This window comes from Pyxicephalus adspersus, chromosome 3 (genome assembly GCF_032062135.1).
Source record: "Pyxicephalus adspersus chromosome 3, UCB_Pads_2.0, whole genome shotgun sequence".
Lineage (NCBI taxonomy): Eukaryota > Metazoa > Chordata > Amphibia > Anura > Pyxicephalidae > Pyxicephalus > Pyxicephalus adspersus.
In genome coordinates, this window is record NC_092860.1 from 83,915,282 (window position 1) to 83,936,445 (window position 21,164).

The 21,164-nt window shown below is 39.9% G+C and overlaps 1 protein-coding gene across 2 annotated transcripts in view; it reads left to right on the plus strand.

Annotated features, from left to right (window-relative positions):
• FAM13A (family with sequence similarity 13 member A) overlaps positions 1–21,164 on the plus strand; it is a 107,131-nt gene that overhangs the window by 28,893 nt on the left and 57,074 nt on the right. For both annotated transcript variants that reach the window (XM_072405507.1, XM_072405506.1), the window contains exon 8: positions 8,689–8,855. In XM_072405507.1, the coding sequence (XP_072261608.1) occupies positions 8,689–8,855 (167 nt within the window). The remainder of the gene's footprint in view (positions 1–8,688; positions 8,856–21,164) is intronic.

Genomic DNA, 21,164 nt, shown 5'->3' on the forward strand with positions numbered 1-21,164 from the left:
GAAATAATACATTTTATATATGTAGCATTGTAGGGAAAGTAGGACAACAATAATTTTCTGCATATATAGGAGGGTCAGTGTTTACAGTATATCGAAGTTCAAAATGTATAATGTAACATTATTACCATTGCTTACCAGTCCTAAGATGAGATTGTTTCATTAGTTTCACTTCTTCTTTAGTGCATTTTCTGTGCAGTATAAATATATATATATATATATATATATATATATCAGGGAGCATTTGCATGATCTCGGTGCGAGTGCAACAAATTATAGCCATGATCCTAAAAAAAAGTACTAAAGCTGCGTACACACTTGCAGTAATTATCACTGGAAACGAACCACTAACGTCCGATCGTCCGATAATCGTTAACAAAAAAGTGCACAACGACTGACCAACGCCCCTGATGAGGGAGGAATGTCGCTGGAAATGAACAACCGTCCTGGCACGTCCTGATTGCGAGACGATTGTTTGCAATCTATTGTGTGTACAGTCGTTCAGTGATCGTGGATGTTTCTGCAGTACTCTTTCTCCTTTACATGTCACTTCCTGCATCGTTCAAACGATCGTATCTAGCGTGTATACATTATTGGTGTTTTATATTTGAGCAATCGTATTGTTACAACATACAGACATGTGCACAATACGATCGTTGAAAATAACCGTGCATAATGCTTACTTGTTCGTTTTCTAACGATAATTATTGCAAGTGTGTACCTTGCTTAAGTTTCCCTGGAGAGAGGACTATAAAGTGATTTTTAAACAGGTGGTAATTTTGATGTGGTGGGGTTGCAGCTTTAGTGTAAAGCAGCCTTTTTTTAACCATCTTAATATGGAAGAACCCTTGAAATACCTTTCAGGTCCCTAGGGAACCCCTGCTATATTTACAATAAGCACAGCTCTCATAAATTAACGGGATGATTACTAGGAAGAATTCCTCTTACATGGCTGGCCAGTGGAAAGAGTGTTACCTTTACGAATAAGCAAAAAGCCCATTGGTTTCAGTGATAGCAGTACTACTAGCTGGAAAGAAAGATACCTTTCGATCTTGCCAGAATTACATTGTCCTTGTAAATTCCTGAACTGATATCCCAAACTGTTTTTTTGCTATCACCCACTGTCCTCTGTAAACTAAAAAAAAAAAATCACATTTTCCCTTTGTAATGGTGAGGGGGATGTGTTAGACCAAATTAACTGCACATTCTGGGCAGACATTGTCCATTAACACAGTGCAGTTAAAAAATTACTTGTCACCTTAGGACAGAAACAGTGTTACTGGCAGGGTCACTAATTTGATAATAATAACCTTAAAAGTTATGTAACCATTATATATAAGCACTGGTAAACGGTCATATAAAACACATTTGCTTTTTTTATTTTTAGATACCATTTCCAGTTTTATCACTATTTTGTTCAGTATAGATTTTAACATGTAAATCAACATACAAGCTATGTATAAATTGACATTGAGGTTGTGATGCAGTTACCACTTCCTCAAGTGAACTGCTGCCTCAGGGGAAATAGGACATGTAGCTGCAACAGCCTCATAGAGAGTGAATGATGGTGACAGTGAGCAGTTCAGGTACTGCTCACTGCCACTTGCTGTCAAATCTGTAGATGATGAATCTTTAAGAATCATTGCTGCTGTTCAAATGACTAAGCTGCAGGTTGCCAGCTCCCAAGAGCACTTGATCCCGCTGCAGGTCTGAACCTGCCTTAAATTTTTTGAAGGATTGACAATGTGGGCATTATGATGATATAGTGATGCTAGCATTAAGTATTCACAGGTTATCATGTACCCATTATAAACAATTGCCTTACATCATGAAAATGGTAAAGAATTTTGATCATAGAAATCCAAGCAGGAACTTAAATTTTGTCTGATACATGCCTTTTGTGCATTCTGTATTTAAACTTTTTTTGTGAGATCTTTACATTATAATATGGTAATGGAAGAAGCTCATGTCTGAGAGGACTAGAACTGTAGAATAGTAATGTGTTTTGGGAGCGGTTAACATTGGTGTGAGTCTCTCCTCTTTGTCTCTTCCTATCTCTTTGTTTCTCCTGTTAGTGTAATTGTGAGGGTAAAATACAAGTAAACCAAATAGGTGCTGAGAGAAAAGGACAGGAAAAAAAGGAAGAAAGGAAAAAGAGGAGGAAGTTCAAAAATAACTAAATGAAGAAAAATGGATAAAAGAAAGGAGAAGTGAAGGGCAAAGGAGGGGTCGCCTATCCTCAAGAATCCATAGCCAACAGAGCATTAAAAGTTCAATAAACAGGTGATTTATGATGTAGCCAAGGGGACCAACTTTTTTCATAATTCCATCATAACAGGAAGTGAGAGATAATCTGGGGGACACCTGTTCAAGTGACTACTGTCTAAGATAGAATCTGTCACTTCTTGTTCCATCACTCTGCATCTCCAAAACCGTAAATGAATGTGTTGAGGGACATGTATGCACAGCAGGAGCTGGAGCACTGGAGAACAGTGGAAATGAAGGTGTCCTATAATTCTTTATAGAATGAGAAAAAAAAATTTAAATATTACATGAATTAAAAAAAAAGCTTACTTTGGGGGAGTCCAGTGACCAAGGAAACATGTTTACTCCAATTCACATAGTGAGACTAAAAGAACCTAAGACCTAAGGCGATCTGCTGATTTCAGCCAGATCAAGCAATGACCCTTATTCATGTATGTACTCCATGACCAATGGTAATAGACACATTCTGATGTCCAATTTACAGGATAAATTCATACTAGCAATCGTCAGCCAAACTCTCTTCTGTGACAATAAAATGTTCTTTAGGGGCTCTATTGATAAAACAGGGAAACTAACATTTTCTCGAACATTCCCTGGTGGGAATCGATTACTGCCATTAAAACACATGTATCTGGGAGACCTGAATGTCCTTTTTTCTAAATAGAGCCTTAGGCAATCTAGAATGTTAAAAATCTGAATATTGATGTTTTCATCTGACTAAAAACAAGAGGTATTTGGATATGCAAAGTTATGCTATCAATATGGATGAGGACAGAACTTAGGTTACTGTATTTGGTGGGCTGTGTGACTCAATGCATCCTCATACATGAGTAGCTTATGATGTCAGCCAAAATCTCCTCTGTGAAAAAATAATTTACTCTTGGGGCCCTATTGATAAAACAGAGAATCCGACATTTTTTCACACATTACCTGTTGAGAATCAATTACTGCCATTGAAACATATGGACCTGGAAGATTCCCATGAGGTAATTCCCTGTTTATTAATACATTTTTTTAAGTGCTGGGCACTTTTTACTTGATTTTCAAGTCATATTGCATTGTAACCTTATGTTTTTTTTCCTTTAGCATGATGGCGTCCATAAGGCTTTTCTGTTTTGTAGTACCGTATTTAGTGGCCTGTATTTTTATTGTGTTAAACCCACAACAACTTAGCTTACATTGCTGGTTTTCGAAAGTCAGCTTGTGGCGTTTTTATTAACTACTTTTAGATTCCAATACATAGCTCTTTATCCCAAAACCTTTACTGTTCTGTCTGTAAATGTTCTTGTCTATATATTCATCCTCTTCTGCATCAGGTAGAGTCAATGGCGAAGTGTCATCACCCTTTAATATCACCAATGGCACTAGACAGGGCTGTCACTTGTCTCCTCTTATTTTTATCCTATCCCTGGAGCCCCTATTAGTAGCAATTCACTCAAACCCAGATATTCAGGACTCAAGGTTGGATGATTGTGAGCATAAGGTGGCAGCTTATGCAGATGACCTTCTTTTTATTAGCACTAATTTAGCCACGTCTCTACCAAACCTCATTAAGACGATACAGGAATATGGTATAGTGTCTTATTTTAAAGTTAACTAAGTCGGCGGCCCAGGCATTTTTTTTTTTTCCCCTGACTCATCCCTTCTTTTTCCTTAAAATGGAAAGATAAAGCCATTAAGTATCTGGGGACCTTGATCCCAACAGACCTATCACAACTTTATACTTTAAATTTTGCCCCAATACCTGCCATTTTTACTAAAGACTTGGATCGCTGGTCTTCCCTGACTCTAACTTGGCTTGGACGCATTCAGGCTATTAAAATGAATGTGTTGCCGAGAATTCTATACTTTCTCCAAGCATTACCAATATTTTTTATCTATGTCTTTTTTTTTAAATCCTGGCAGGGTCAATAAAATTTCGGGCCTAAGGAGTAGGGGGGTTAGGAGTTCCCAACTTATCTCTTTTTTTTTTAGTGGCCCATATGGTCCTAATCCTTGATTGGTTTAGACATGGGTAGCTCAAACAGTGGATAGAAGTTGAACAATCTTTCAGGCCTATACCTCTTATGGCGATCCTTTGATCCTTTGGCTGCCTAAATTACCGCAACCGGTTTTGAAGTCACACCCTCTGATCTCTGCCACATGGAAAGCATGTCAGAAACCTTTGTTTAGACTCCAATTATCTCCCAAGCCCTCGTCCATGTTTCCGAATATAGGTAACCCGTCCTTCCCCCCATGGACTAGAAGATAGGAAACTGGGTGAGCTATGGGAGAGAGGGATACAATGGTTGGAACATCACCAGGTTCGATGGGTTTTGACAGAGATGTTGATGGCTGAGTCTGGTGGTTTAAACCTAGATTGTTGGAGGTCACTGCAACTCATGCATTATCTCAGGTCTCTTCCCCCTGAGTACAGAAGTATTCTCTCAAAAACGTTATTTGAATTGGTTTGTATGGGGAGTGCGTTGACTAGGCATTCTCTGTCTCTACTGTATGCTGAACTGAATTCCGCTCCTGAAAATTTCACACCCACCTATGTACAGGCATGGGAGGTGGAACTTGGGTAAACACTAGAGACTGAGCAGAGATCTAAGATTCTCACATCAGTGCACAGATCCTCCACCAGCCAAAGATATCAAAAATTGAGTTTTAAAATATTTTCTAGGTGGTACAGGACCCCGGAGCGGGTACATAGTTTTTCCCCCGAAGTATCCAACAGATGTTGGTGGTGTGCTCAGTATAAAGATAGTATGCTCCATGTTTTCTGGTCATGCCCACTGCTGCGTCCCTACTGGGAACAGGTGAGGGCACTCATGCAGAAAGTCCCTACTTAACAACATACCGTGGGATCCCGGGTTTTACCTGCTACACCATAATGTAATTTCAGAAAAGCCCTATAAAGGCTCTATTCTTGGACATCTTATTGTGACAGCTAATTCATGTATTCCTTTGTTCTGGAAGTAAAAGAATATTCCAACTGGGTATGTGGCTTCACAGGGTAAACGATATAATGCTGATGGAGGATCTTACGAACAGTTTAAGAGTTATCCAAGACAAATTCAATACTATGTAGGGTAACTGGATTTACTACTGAGAAACTCAGGAGTTTAAGTGCCACCTGGACCCGACTCTTTCAATTTAATGTTGTTATGATCAGAACCAGCCTTCGCTGTGTGTTTCCATATAGTAGACCAGTCCCTATCTTGAGGCCTTTCACTGTATGAATTTGGGCCTCTATTTACAGTTCATTGTGATGTTTTATCTTCTTACCCCAATATACTAATACAAGATAAGAGCTACCTTAATAGTGCCTAAACTGAAGTAACTGTTAATCCCTTTGGTGCTGATTGTGTAATGAAATGCTTAGGTATTGGTCACATGATCCCAGGCCTGATGAACAAATAGTACTGGTTAGCCAGTGACTTGTAGTCTGAGCAATGATTTTTCCCTTTCACATTAATCCTTGTCATGGTATTGTTTACCAACCAGTAAATGTGTCATAAACCTTGTTTTTAAATACCTTGGTATTAAAGAACCATCATCTCATAATACGGTGGATGTGTGTGTGAATATATGTATATATTTTTTTTTTAACTGGGTTTGCTACATTGTTTTTCAAACAGGTGCATCCAACAGTGTTTTCATTGTGATTTATTAACCATCAGCTCATAATTCACTTTTTTCCTGGAATTACACAATGTTCTTTCTTTTTTTTACTTTATCATGGTATGCTTTAATTCTAAGGTAGTAAAAGATTAAAACTACAACCTGTATTTATAGAATTACAGAGCTTTAGGGAGGTAGCAGAAAGCACGTATACACCACAGGCTCAAAGTAAAATAAAACAAAGCAGCATTATATTTCTATGGGAAGACTAAAAATAAACGGATTTTCGGAGATTACTAGTTGATGGCCCTTCTGCATTTGCTAATTGTTTCCGGCGGTGTGTATGTCAATTTTTTTACTGGGTACGCAGTGTTTAAAGAGCAGGAAAACCACAAGGCAGCTGTCATGTTAGTGACACCAGAGCAGCCATAGAGCTGCACATATTATTTAATATATTTGCCAGAAACATTTACTTAGTAATGACAAAACACTATATCTTTTCTATTTTACTTTCAGCTTTGCCTAAAATTCTGAAATAAATGTATGTATATAAGATAACCCCTTGTTCCTTAAACCTTGCTCAGTTTACATGAACCTCACAAGCTTTGCAATGTCAGAATGCCTTTATGAAACTATAATAAAAATAAATTGCATAAATAAAACTAAATTGCATTTTGAATCCATCTTTACTGCCTTCTACATTTAGCACACGGCCTTATTCAATGTATGCAGTATTTCAACTACAGTCCGCTCAACTATTTAGTCTCTGCTATATGCCACTAATAGCCATAATATTGTAGCGTTGTACAGGAATCCACAATTAATTTGGAGAAACATTGTGATCAACTGATTGCCATAAACCTATTCTGCTGAGGTGTTTCAAGTTGATGGTAAGGTAATCTATGTAATGTACACATAAGATGATTGTTACTCAAGATGAATGGGCTTACTTGTCTGGTAGATTGATGAACAACTGATTGAAAACATTTGCCAACAAATAGCAGATGATTTTTAAATAATCCATTCCAAGTTTGCTGGATCATCCAAATTCTCCCATGATAGTCTATCCTCTTCTGTCTTAGGGAGCTTTAATACATCAAGCCTATTGTGGCTATCATTTGGCGATCTGTATTTATATTCAAGTAAAATCTACTTTTCCAAAAAAAAAAAAAAGCTTGCCCATACATATTAGCTTTTTAAAAAATATACTCTGCATAATTGGTGGTCAAAAATGTATTAACATGTGAAACTGGAATGTCTGATTTAAATGTCAAGGATACCAGCCTGCAGCACAGGAATTTGGAGTACAAAGGCTTAGATTCCCTTAGATCCCTAAACTAACTAAAAAGATCTGCATTTCTTTTTATTATCCTTTCCCTTTTCTATTTGTATGGTTTCTGAAATGCACCTGTTCCTTCTTATGGTCTTAACAAACCTGAAGGAAAAAAATAAAAGCTGTGCTGTCCACAAAAAAACAAGTGATGTCTTGTAGTTTAAACACAGAAATGAAATAATAATCTCGTTAGTAGCAATACATACAGTTCCCACCTCTTGTGAAATTGCCTTTTTGCCTAATTTTACTGTTTTGTATGTGTAATATGTCCCAAAGGGAAATTAATTGGTGCCCTGCAAAATTTAACATTAATTTAAATGGAACAGGAAATGTCTCTTCTACAGATGGAACACAGTGCATCTAATTATTGTCTTGTAAGCATATCATGCATGCTCTCTTCTGAACAAGGAGTATGTTTGGGGGAGCCATTGGCAAGAGTAGATATTGCAGAGTCAGTGTCCACCAGACACTGCACGTCATTGCTTTGAATTTCAGAGTTAATGTTTATGCCTGGCCGTATTCTTGTGTGTATTATTTAAGCATTGTAAATACCTAAGTCTGACTTGGTGTAATGAGAGCAGCACAAGAAGCCAATCAGCTTTGCTGCTGCTAGATGGAAAAAGCAGGGTGAGAGAGAGATTAGCTCCTTCGCATCTGACTCTGCTTTTACTTTTTGACAGGCTGCGGAAGAAGATATGTGTTTCCAAATTGCAGTAAAAAAAAAAACGGGTCTCCTGTTCTGCCCGAGATATAGTGTGTTGCCAAACTGTGTCATTCCAAAGCCTCATACAGATGTCAGTGTTGTCAGGAAAAATATTTCATGATTTTTTCCAGTGACAGGTGAACAAATGAGCATTGTACACACAGAACCGATCTCTTTAGTGAAGGGGAGGGGATGAGGACAAATGAGTGGCATTTTGAGCTACCTGCTTGCTTATTAGCTAGCCAACATGTTCAGCACATTTGCTTAAGTTCCTTACATGGGTCAGAAACCCTATTATGAATTTAAAATATATTTCATTTACATCACTTCTGCATCGGAAAAATTATTATTTGCTTGCAATTCTTTTAGGAACACTCTTTCAGAATGTTATAGCCAAGTTAGGCCCACCCTACTGCCTATGTTTTATTAAGCGAGGGTGCTTTCACTATTACTTTTAGGAAACAGTTTGTTCTCCCCTCATCCTTTAAAATAAACATGTGGTGTTTTGTGCAGTATGTACCTCTAAATAACTTTGAACTGTGTTTTAAATCTGTGCCTTTGATAGGCCTTATCTTTTTCCTGTGCATGGCTGCAGTCTCCTTGCTCTCAGTATGACTCATCTTGCTTTCTTATAAGTGGTTTGCTCTATTAGTGTTGATAAGGTTGTGTTTGCTAGAGGTCAGGAAGACTTGTTTCCCTCCAGATTTTTTTTTCCTTCTGCCAGCAGTGGTCTGGCTGTAGATGTTACATCTTCATTTGTTTTTGTTTACTTGTATATTTGTAGGTTAACAAACAGAATATTGGAAAACGGCTTCACGAATTGGAGGTGCCTGTGCCAAAGCAATCAGATGGGATCCCCCACACAAGCTTATTGGTGGCAGACAAAGAAGCCTCTTCTAAAAGCATGGATCTAGTCGATAAGTTAACCAGTAGCAATGAGTCTCTTTCCAGGTGTGTTTTATTTATTTTACTTATTTTATTAGGCTATCCATAGCATGGCTATACATTCCCAATCTTGCCTTGCAGTGTGTCTGATCTGAGCACTGTTGTCAAGGATTGGGCTATGCATTGATTCCAAAGACAACATTGCATGCTTTCTCACAAAATTATTTTAAATTTATAAACAAAAGAGAATTCCAGGTGCAGGGTGTGATACATCTCTACCCATCATTGTTGGTGGAACATCTGGCCATCTATGACCATTATCAATTGGAAAATCTGTCGCTGATAATAAAAACTGTTCAATTTATACAATTTATATGGTACTTTTATATTAACTTTTTTTTATTGCATGTAATGACCGATTGTACAGGCAACACTGAGATATTTTGGGTTTCTTCCAGTAACTGGCTGTTTATTAATGATATAATGGTTGTTGTTACTGTATCTTTTATCTTAATTTACTAAAGCGCCACGTATTGTTGAACATTTCATACAAATGAGTATAACGTTCTGTTGCCTTCACAAGCTCCCTAGTTGAAATGAGTAAATCTTTATGCAATGCAATTGTTAGGACCTGCAAACATCAAACACATGCAGCCATTAAAAAAAATGTTACCTGTGGGAACAGGCATTATAGATAAAAATGTCCAACGTAAACAACAAGCTGAACTCCAGAGGCACCATAACTGCCAAACCATAGGCAAGGGTTATGCTGCTGTTTAAGGCTACGGGGATGTGAACAGCAAGTTTACTTACCTCATCCCTTTCTTCCCTAGCGTCCTGCATGGTTCATCTTTCACCCGTTCTCCAGGTTGTGGGCTGGCCCTCTAAGGCTAAGGTCTTGCCTTGTGAAGAGTAACATTGGTGCCTCTGAATTTGCTTTGATTAGTTTTCTTTTTTTGGCTTAAGAGAAACCTGAGCTTGCCTAAAGCTAACAACAGTAAGTGTTTTTGGGCAGGGTTCTTTTCTCCTCGTGTCATTGATTGGATCTGTCTGTCATTTGCAACCCCTATTTAATGTAAAGCACTGCGTAATATGTTGGCACTTGAAAAATACTGTTTATTAATATTAATAGTACCTTGGGATGTCTTGAGATGAATCGAAGTGTTTCAGTGAAGCACCTCAATTCTCTGGCATAGTTTCTTTTCTCTTCATAAGAAAAGTCTATGTGCGTACACACGTGCAATAATTGTCAATGGAACGAATATTTCATCTTTCCAATGACAAAAGACTAAAAGATGCATGAAGGAGCACTGTACAGCACTACTTTTCTCTGTAGAGAAGGGGGAGAACGACCAAGTGGCACCACGCTGTGCTTTCTCCCCTTCACTTAGTGTAGTGCGTTCTTCGTTCTACGCTGGGACAGATCCATAAACAACATCGCACCAGCTCTGTACACATGTCAGATTCTCCTCCGATGCTAGCCCTGAGGCGATTGTCGAATGAGAGTCTTTTGAGGGGCTTCAGGGAGCATTCTAATAAATTTTCCTTTAAAATGACAATCCTTTTCTTTTTCTTAGATTTTTGGTCTGGTTGGCACAGATTACTAGCACACTTCCAGTATTTGTAATTTGTGAACATGATGTACTTCTTTGTGCATCTTGTAAAGAGCACCGTGTCTTTATATCATCTTCTTACCACATTGATGTTGTTGTTTGTTCCATGTAGTGTGAGCTGGAATATCATTGGCAGTATCTGTGCAGTTTGAGTATTTACTGTATTTCGTTTGCCTTTGATTGTAGTTTACCACCTTTATGAAAACGGATACCTTGAATAAGTTCTTGTGGTAAATACACAGTTTAAATCATACAAGGCATCAGCTTGGAACATCATGTTCAAGCCTTTGAAATATTTGCTTGGTGGGTTCAGCTGCAATTTACAAATATAGATTCATTTGATATGAAAGTCTACACTGGCAAGTGGATTGGTGCTTGGGTCAAAGTCTGATTCCTTCACCCGCCTCCTTGGCATAAGTGACACTTGAGCATTCTGTTGCTGCCAACTCAGTGACTGTCTGTTCCATCTGTTCTTTGTGTTTGTTGCATATTTATGATATGCTTTGTAACTTTGCTAACCAGAAAATTATATCACATTCTGGAGCAGTAAACTGAAAACTTATGAAGCCTCTGGAACATTGTATTTGTAATATACCAGAGAGAAAGTCATCAGTCTACACTGAAGACATATAGAGAGTGTATGACTGGTTACAGCATTAAGGCAATCAAGTTTACGCTCCATATATCTTTGCATGGAACAAATTACTTTTAGCAGCCCAATGCTATGTTAAAACTAGCGGACAGGTTGCGGCATGCTTAATGCTTCCTCAGGTGAGATCCTACATGTAAACAGGGTGATTATACTAAGCTGTGAAAACAGTAGAGTGACTATCTCTGTGTTCCCAAAACAGAGACGACCCCTGCCTCTGGTTGGTCATTGGTCACGGGGACTTTGGACTTTTCCTCCTGGTTACCAAAGAAAGATCTTTTGCAGCCCATGTAAGGACATCATTGGGGCCCAAGAAGAGGGATTAAACTGTACAGGACCAACATACAAAAAGAAATGCAATGCAGGGAGAGGGGAGAAAGGCTTTCAATTTAAAGCACCAACTGGAATTTAGCTTTAATAAGAGCCATATATTTTAGATTAAGTAGCAGTTGAATGCCATGTTTCCTGGCATGCATGTTTAAATTGCCTATCATACTTTGTTTTACCCAATAATCACTTGTATTTAGGTCCCTACACAGCATTACCTTGAGGATTAGGACCATTTCATACCTGCAGTTAGCCACAGTGGTTTGCCCGGTGCTCAACTTTGCTCTCAATTTCTACTATTCAAGTGAATGGGAGAGGTTGGGACCCTTATTTTTGCACACAGCTGCACGCAGATCTTGTAGTCTCCTGGTGCAGTTGCCCAGAAGCAGTTTACTGTGTGACCAGAAGCAACCAGCCATGTGGTTTATTACCACGGGCCTGAAAGGGCTATTAGCATTGTGTCAAAAAATCAGGTGGCTTGAAGCAATGAGCCTTCAGTCAGTTTAGAGAAAATGAGTCTATGGACTGGGCAAATAACAGTTTACCTAAACACATCTTTTTCATCAAAACTTTATTTTCAATTTTATTTTCATCCAGATATGCTTTCACCAGAGTCTGCATACCTTTCTTTTTTACTCTGCACAATAGCCTGCACTGGAACAGTCAACTGGCACAGATGCCCAAAAAGAGTTGCATAGTGCCTGCGTATCTGGTCATTCTCTTTCGTCTGTGTGCAAGAGATACATCCAAGATAATTTAGAATCCATTGCAGGTTTAATTGATTTGCAATTGTCCTGCCTAAAATTGATTTGTACTAAAGGAGAAGCAGTTCCAATGTATCTAAATAATATTATTGTTGCATTACTAATTGATGCCCCGCTGAATTATATTTGATGGCTATGTTTGTAGCTTCATTATTTTAGCTTTTGGGTGAAAAGGTAAAACACATACAGTAGTTCAGCAACAGCTGTATCTACATACAGTACAGTGATCTCAAGTTACCCTCATCTTGTATATTAATTTTTTTCTAAACTATATTATTTAAACATGGGATGGCAAGGTGTAGTTCATGCTTTACTGGCTCGCTTGTAAATTGATTGCCTATTGCATGTTTTGAAAATTTAATTTGATACACTAAAAAAGAATGCTAAAAGCAGAGAACCTCCTTAATTTTAATCATGGAATCCACAAAGGACACCCATTATTTTATTTATAGCTGCTTTGTTCAACAGTTACCTTTCTTTTAAATGTTTTTTTTTTTTTTTTTTTTTTTTTTTTTATTTCGTCTCAGCATGGATTTATTATTTCAGTGTTTTCCACCCTCCTGAGCTATTTGTGGTTTAATAGGACACTATAAAGTCGCCAAACAAAAAGGAAATCGTTTGCCTGAAATCACCACTCCCACTTGCCTATTTCACAACATACAATAGAACCCATACAAAGTTTTCCAGTATTCTAGGTAGCATTTGCGTCACCTGCTTTTCCAGAAGAAGACACAAATTACTAGCCTTCTGAATGTTATTTGTAAAGGTAAAGTACAACTTATTCTACATGTAAACAATGGACCAATGGTATAAAGAAACTTCTCCTGCAGACAAATGTGTAGGAACATGTAAGGGTGGCTGTAAGCCAGTAACTTTGCAAAAACTTGAAGATATATACTTAGCAGGCTAATTGATTATCTGCATGAATACAAACGCACTCCAGTGTACTTTGCAGAGTACTAAGAAAATAACTAATAGCCTGCATGCCTGGAGCCCTTTTCTCCTAAATTGGTAAACTTGAAAAATTAACATACAACAACTTTTTTATTTTTACAGTACAGGGACCTCTGGTCATACTTGACAAAAATTTTAAAATGCTTGATAAAAATTATTAGTACCTTGTTTTTCTGTGCAGTCCCTGAGATAAATATTTAGGTAAATGTGGAGGGCTTTGCATCATTTTTGTTACTATGTTCACAGGTAAATAGAACATTTTTGTATTTCTTTTAAATCAGGTAAATCTGAAATTCTGCATATGATTATTCTATATGTTTTACTTGTAATAAGTTATAGGTTTTCTGGATCCTGGTTTACTGGTGTGCTGCAATTACTCTGCTACAGTTAAAGCAACAATGCAGCAGTAATGTGTGGGTAGATTGCACTAAACAATTGAAAGCATATTCTGTGTACCTTTACTCCACTATGGGGTCAAAGGGTATCCTTTCATAAGCTGCTAACAATGTCATTATTCACCCTGCTTTTTGCACATTGTGCAGTAATCCGTTAAACACAAACACAATGTGTGAAAAAGGGTAAATGATTTTGTTACTGCCACATGATTTTAGTCATGATGTCATGGCAGAAACTACTGAGACTGCTATCGCCTGTGTGTGTTGTGTATGATGTATGTGTCATATATTCATTTTAGTATCCAGTTTTGCTTAGATCAGGTTTTCATAACCTTTTTACCCCAGAGAAACCCTTACAATAATTTAGGTCTAAGGGAACCTCTGCTACATCTGATTCATGGGGGGTCAGTTGGAAAAATTCCTTACATTGGTTGCCATTGTCTTCTCTTACAGTGATGATTAGATTGGCAACCAAAAATATCAATGGTGTCCCTTAGCTGGTTCTGCTGACTGGTGCTAGCCACAAAACTATGCAGGTGTGGTTAAATAACCACAGCTAAAGGAACCCCAAGCAACCTCTGAAGGAACATTGGATTATTAGATTTAAATACCTCAATTATTTTATTTAAATGTCTGCTAATAATATGCTTGTGTTTTTAGTTTACCATTTTCCTAACTAACGTCTTTTATACAAAGAAGCTTCTTATCTCCAATATCATAACTTAGAAGCATTAGGCATAATGTGACATCTTTTTGGAACCAGCATTCATTCTTCCGCCTCCTTTCACAGAGCAGGCTATGTCTTATATGTCAAATGCATCAAATGCTGCCCTATAAAGCCAGCTTGATTTAGCTGGGGCTTCGGAAAGATTGTGTGATTCTTCCTAAATAACCTTTACCCGTAGTGACTCCTTCAAGGGCAATAAATAACTGCTCTCTAGTAATGTATCTGGCATTTTGTAGCGAGCCACTTATATTACACGGTTATATAAGCAGTCATATTAATTAAAGAAGTATAATCTGCAATGTTAATATACAAAAAGTAGTAAAATGAGATAACTAGAAAAAGATTTCATGATTACTGGTTGCTCACATCCCAATTCTTCTGGTTTTCTTAAAGCCAAACCACAATGTTTTAGGAATGTAACAGACAAGTTGTGTGAGGTGTCAACGCGTTAATAAATGAAAACATTGCATATAGTAGATAATAGTTTATTTAACTCAAAACAGTGGTGTTGAACCTGGCTAAGTTGTGCATTTGGCTGGGATTGGTCAACATAATCAAATTTGGCTTAATGACTGGTATGTCATTATATGACTGATTGAGTGATATCTCATTATATGATCAAAACATGGAAGCCGGGCATATGGATCATATAGCACAAACAAAGGCATTTATTAAGTAAATGTAGTTTAGGGGTCACAACTCAATAATTTGTTTTCCAGTCATCACATTTGAGGTATGGTTTTGAATTAACTTCCCCTATTCACTGATGTAAATTACATCAAGGACTGAAAAATGAATGTGAATTAATGATATTCTTGTTATTAGAGATGCAAGAATTTCTCGAAAATTCAATTCGGCCGGTTCGCCAAGTTTTCTGAAAAGATTCGCTTCAATCCGAATTTATTTGCGGATAAACGCGTTAAAAACGTCTATTTCCGGGCTGCAGAGAGCCTTGATAGTGGTGTAGAACACTGTGCCTTGCAGTAACACGCATAGGGAGTCTGCTGTGGTAGTGAAATAATACTGTGAGTCAGTATGACATGCAGATGACAGGCATCTCTATTAGAATCACTGCACACTTCACTTATTTGGGCAGTCACGGGGCCAAAACTGACCAAATAACTCAAGTATGAACTCAGCCTTACAGGTCCATGTTAGCGTCAAGAAGAAGTGCACAAAGTCAAAGCGAGAGGATGGACAATGGCGCAGATAGGCAGCGGCTAACTGACTACATAGGATGTCTCTGTAGTAGTTCAGTTTGTCCTCCCTCTCAGCGGGTGTAAAAAAGGCCCCCATTTTGGACCGGTTGCGAGGGTCCAACAAGGTGGAGAGCCAGAAGTCATCCCTCTGCCGAATGGTGACAATTCGGCTGTCACTGCTCAAGCAAGTGAGCATGCAGCAGGCCATTTCTGCAAGCGACTCGGAGAGACTCCCTGCTTCCATCTCCACTGCATACTGTCACAGTGTGTCTGGGTCCTCTGCCTCATCTTCCTCATCTCCCTCTTGCTCCTCTGGCTGCTCCTGCTCCTCTCCTGTCACCTGAGTAGAAAAACCACCCATTTCGCTATACATTGCCTTTGCTTCAATGTCCTCCTCCACCTCCAGTTCAACCCCCACAGGGCTCATGTGGCCGTGAGATCTAGGCGCCACGTCTCCAGTCCCCTGACCAGCCAGATTTACCAGCATCTGTTCCAGGACATGAAGCAGTGCAATGACGTTGTTCATCCCGTAGTTCTGGCGACTGACAAATAATGTGGCTTCCCAAAAGGGCCTGAGCAAACGGCAGGTGTCACGCATGAGCTGCCACTGGCTGACATCAAAGTTACATATGGGAGTACTCCTATCCGCTTGGATCATCAAGAATTCATTGATGGCCTTTCTCTGTTCGTATAGTTGGTTCAACATATGAAGGGTGGAATTCCAACAGGTGGAAACGTTGCATATTGGCCTATGTTGGGGGATGCTGTTCTGCCGCTGCAGCTCAAGGAGGGCGTGCTTTGCGGTGTACGAGTGGCTTAAGTGCATGCAAAGTTGGCCATTTTTATGATGTCTTGCAGATGGGTGGAGATATCAGGAACTGCTTGACAACCAGATTGAAGATGTGTGCCATGCAGGGTACATGGCTCAGCCTTCCTTGACGCAGTGCAAACACAATGTTCTTCCCGTTGTCGGTCACCATGGTTCCGATTTTGAGTTATCGCAGAGAAAGCCATGATTCGATCTCTTGATGAATCACACGGAGCAGTACCTCCCCTGTGTGACTCCGTTCCCCTGGGCAAACCAGGTGCAGAACAGCGTGACACCGCCGTGCCCTGCACATGTGGTATGCTGGAGGGGCACTGTGAATTGTCCCTGCAGTGGAGGCTGAGGACACGGTGAAGGATGAGGAGGCAGAGGCCGACATTGTCGCAGGACCAGCGGCGATAGAGCGTGGAGGCGGAAGTGGTGTCACCTGGCCAAGTTGCTGGTGTGGCTGTGCAGGAATCACATTCACCCAGTGGGCCGTAAAGGACATGTATTGTCCCTGACCGTAGTTACAGGTCCACACGTTGGCGCTGCCGTGCACTTTGGCAGACACCGACAGGCTGTGTAGGGCTGGTACTGCCTTTTTCGCAAAGAAATGACGGCTTGGGACTCTCCACCTCGGCTCGGCACAAGCCATCAGTTCTCTAAAAAGTGCAGAGTCCACCACTTGGAAAAGGAGGGACTGCAGCACCAGCAACTTTCAGCACATTCAGCTTCTGCACTGTTGGATGAGTGCACGCATACTGCTGTCTCTTGGCAATCGCTTCGATGATTGATGGAATGACTGACAAGGAGTAGGAGGAGCAGGAGCATCTGGACCAGCAGAAGATGGAAATTACATACAGCTCCCTTCGGCTGAGATGGTGGAACCTTGACTGCCTGAAAGCCAGTGCGTGCCACTGGGTGATGCAGCGGTTGCTGCGGCAGGCTGGACCACCCCATCGGAGCCAGGGTTCTCCCAGGCCATTTTATAGTGACGCTGCATATGTTGACGCAGGGCCATGGTGCTGCTTCACCTTTTGCCCACATATTCTACATATGGTCATGTTAACCTCCTCCGGTGGCTTAACAAAAAACTGCCACACCGCCGAGTAGGTGATTTTCCCCCCAACTCTCTGACTGCTACCGCCACTGCCTCTGTGAACCCCTGCACTATTACTTCCCGTGCAGGTAGGCTGCTGCGAAGCATGTGGTCTACCCCGGGCACGTTTGGGTCCCGACCTCCCACTGCTGCCACCCTGCTGACTACCAGCCATGCCACCACCTTGCTTGCTCAGCCGCTGCCTCACGGGCAAGCTGCCACCCTCTTCTCCTGATGATGATGAAGCCCCTTCTTCCCCCAGCTCCCAAGTCCGATCCGCTTCATCATCCTCGAGTACTGTATGCACGTCACTGATGTCCTCCTCAACGGTCTCTGGGTCAGGAGCCTGACCGATCGCAATGCCACCTCCCATGCCACTCTCCCGATCACTACTTGCCTGCCTAGCGGAGGAAGCGGCGGATGTCTCCTCCAGATCTTGGCTGGGCAGTATCTGCTGACTGTCCTCTACTAGCTTGTCCTCGCTGTATAGTGGAGCTGAGCCCACAGCATACAATACTTCTGTGGCTGAGGGAACAGCAAAGAACAGAGGCAAGTTGAGGACAGGTGAGGGAACAGGGTCTTCTCCCGGGCCATGCCAACTAAGGGTTGTGTCTGACAAACCCACCGACTGTTGGCTGGGGGTGTCTGATGTCACTTGGGATAAAGTGGATGACCGAGTTAACCAATCAAGAATCGCTGGGTTGCTGGTCAAGACACGACCGCTAGATGACACCGGGAGTTTAGGCCTCTTGCTGCGACTCCTGCTGACACGCCCCCCTACTCTGCTGCAACATCTGCCTGCGCCAGAAACATTTAGGCCTCTGCCACTCCTCTGTGCATGGCCTGCCACTTCTCTGTCTGTCATACTTTTACTTGAACTAAATAAATTGAAAGCAAATTAAAACACACCTAAAATCGACAAATATATTTTTATTTTTGTACAGAAATAGGCCACTAAACGCTTTTACCACAAATAACTGCAGAAGTGAACTGAGAATATAGTTTTATTTTTGTACTGAAATATGTCACTAAACGCTTTCACCGCAAATAACTGCAACACTGAAGTGCGTATATATTTTTTTTTGTCTACTGAAATAGGCCACTAAACCCTTTCACCACAAATAACTGCAACAGTGAACTGCGTATATCTTTTTCTGGATATATAAATTGCTGGAATGAAGGAGCTGTATAATGGCTATTTGGATCCCCAAATAATCTTTCCCTGAACTTGTAACTCGCTTTTCTAGCACTGTCCCTAGCGCCTTAAGAAGTCTCTCCCTGCACTAAGATGCTGTGAAATAATTCCTCCCTATCCTTTCCCTGCACTTATAAATCGTTTTTTCAGTTTTTTTTTCTCACAATCAGGTTTCTCCTAACACTCTCCCCAGCGCCTGCAGACGTCTCTCCCTGCACTCAGAACGTTGTAAAATGTCTTAATCCAAGATGGCTGAGGCTATTTATAGGGCTGTGACATCACAGGGCTGGCTGGCTGCTGATTGGCTGCATGCATGGCATCATGGGTCATCCCGCATTATGAATATATAGAATTGAAATAGTCTTACAAATGTATACAACTATCCTTATGATAGTTCTTAAAATGCTATTCCCAATTTTCAGATTGGCCAGGCAGGAAGGACATATCTCCTGAGCATGTGCATGGGACCTAATTCCTGTTACACAACAATGCTGGGATCATACACCAAGCTGTGCAACAGAAGATCATGCACAGGCAAGTGGGTTTGTCTTATTTAAGAAGGGACATAACCTGTCCCTGTCCTTTCTGCAATGTTCTGTTCACAATTTTTGTTTTTAATTTTTAGTTTCACTTTAAATTCATCCTACTTTATTGTAATATAGTTTGAGACCTTTGTTTGAAAACCATACCGTAAAATTTAGAAATGTTAAATGAGAATGCTTTGAAAAAAAAAAATTATATTTATTTACCAATTAGCAGCCTACAAAGGGCATATACAGAAAACAAACTTGAATTAAATGAGACTTTGTTGTGTATTTTTCAATGGGTAAAGTTCAGCTAGAACCACAAACAACATATGACAGCTGTTATAGGAACACTGCTGAGCTGAACATTGCTAAGAGACTTTTCCAGAATGAACCAGTTGTTTTTGCGCTTTCTTAAATTACATGACTGTTTGTACTAAATTATGATTTACCTGTCACACTGCCGTGCACACACACCACAAAAGCCATTTGAGAGCTCTGTTTATTATGGAAACTTAAAGTATCAAGTGTAGAGTAGAATCCATTTTCTGTGCAGGTACAGCAAAATAAATGTCAGCCTATGTATATCTATAATTAGTAAATATATATATACACAGTGGTACCTTGGTATAAGTCTGCTTTGGAATAAGTCAAACATGGTATAAGTCCTGTTTGGACACGAAAATATTGCTTGGTATACAACCTTTGGTATACAAGGGTTGCCTGGGATTAGTATAGGGGACATGGTCCTTGGCTTTGGCCGGTGTGCCCCCTCAGCGGGGTCCTTTTCCTTACCCCACTCGGGGTGGCACCGGCCAGAGCTGCGGACCACCAAACAAGGACCTTCAGGCAAAATTATAAGGTAATCATTTATTGAAAGCTGCAGGTTTAAGAAGTTTGAATATTTAATAAAATTACATTGACATATTAACAAGCTTATATAAGCGGTGCATTTGACCTCCAGGTTTTTTATTTAAATACTTTTCATAGGAATACAACAAAAGACTATCAACACTGGCCCAAAGATAGGCAGGCTCCATAGCAGGGGGTGTCAAACTTAAATACACAGAGGGCCAAAATAAAAAACTTAGACAAAGTCGCGGGCTATCCTTAAAAATGTATTTAAAAAATTAAGGAAATTTTTCCTTCTCATAGATAAAAAAAACCTTTTCTTATAGAAAGAGGGTTTGCTTCACATTTAATCTGGAACAAGCTTAAAATAGAAAAAGAGGCATACTTTTTTTTAATTTTATTTAAGAAAAAATCTTATGCCTCTTTCTCTAGCTGTAGTCTTCTGAGGTAAATTTCAATGGTAAAATTTTTGCACAGGCTAACAATAATAATAACAATATTCTTCTATGAAAATCCAACCATTCAAGTCTATGCCTTGGAGTAGCAAGGAAAAGTAAGGCTAAGGGGGAGTGCATTGAAATGGCACCGCTACTAAAATTCCTGGCATTATTTGCTTCTTTAAAACAGTCCAATGCGGGTCCACGCATATGCAGAGAGCCCGCTGGTCTATAGACACGAGTGATGCCAAGAATTGTAGTAGCGGTGCTATTTTAATGCAGCGGTGGGCCAGCTGCAGTTCATATTTAGGATTTCCTTGAGGGCCAAAAAAAAAAAAAAGAATGTTGGGGGCCAGATTTGGCCACCGCTGCTCTATAGCATTGTAACATTCTACAGCAATTAGTCTTCGATTTCTGATATTGAGGTCAAAGATTAAACACAATTGCAGCCATTCAGATGGCTTTGTCTTCACAGTATGGTTATCATAATGGAATGTTTGAATACCATTAAAAATATTTTGACCTTTTAAAGCAGTTTCCATTAATGTGTTGCTAATTAGCGGGAGTTCTGCTTTAAATGTGTGGAAAATGTTAACTACATTAGGGCACAAGTAAAGATCTGTACTGTAATGTGTTAAAGATCTATATTCCCAAATAGAGTTCTGAGGAACTCTAGGCTTCCTGCAGAGGTTCCTGATTGGGTTCTCATTTTGTGTTGCCTGCATAGTTTGTGAGTCAACACTACTGCAGGGACAGCAACATGACAGCAAAGATCATTTCAGTGGCATTCATGACATTTTTCACACTGACAACTAATAAATTAGTTCCAGCA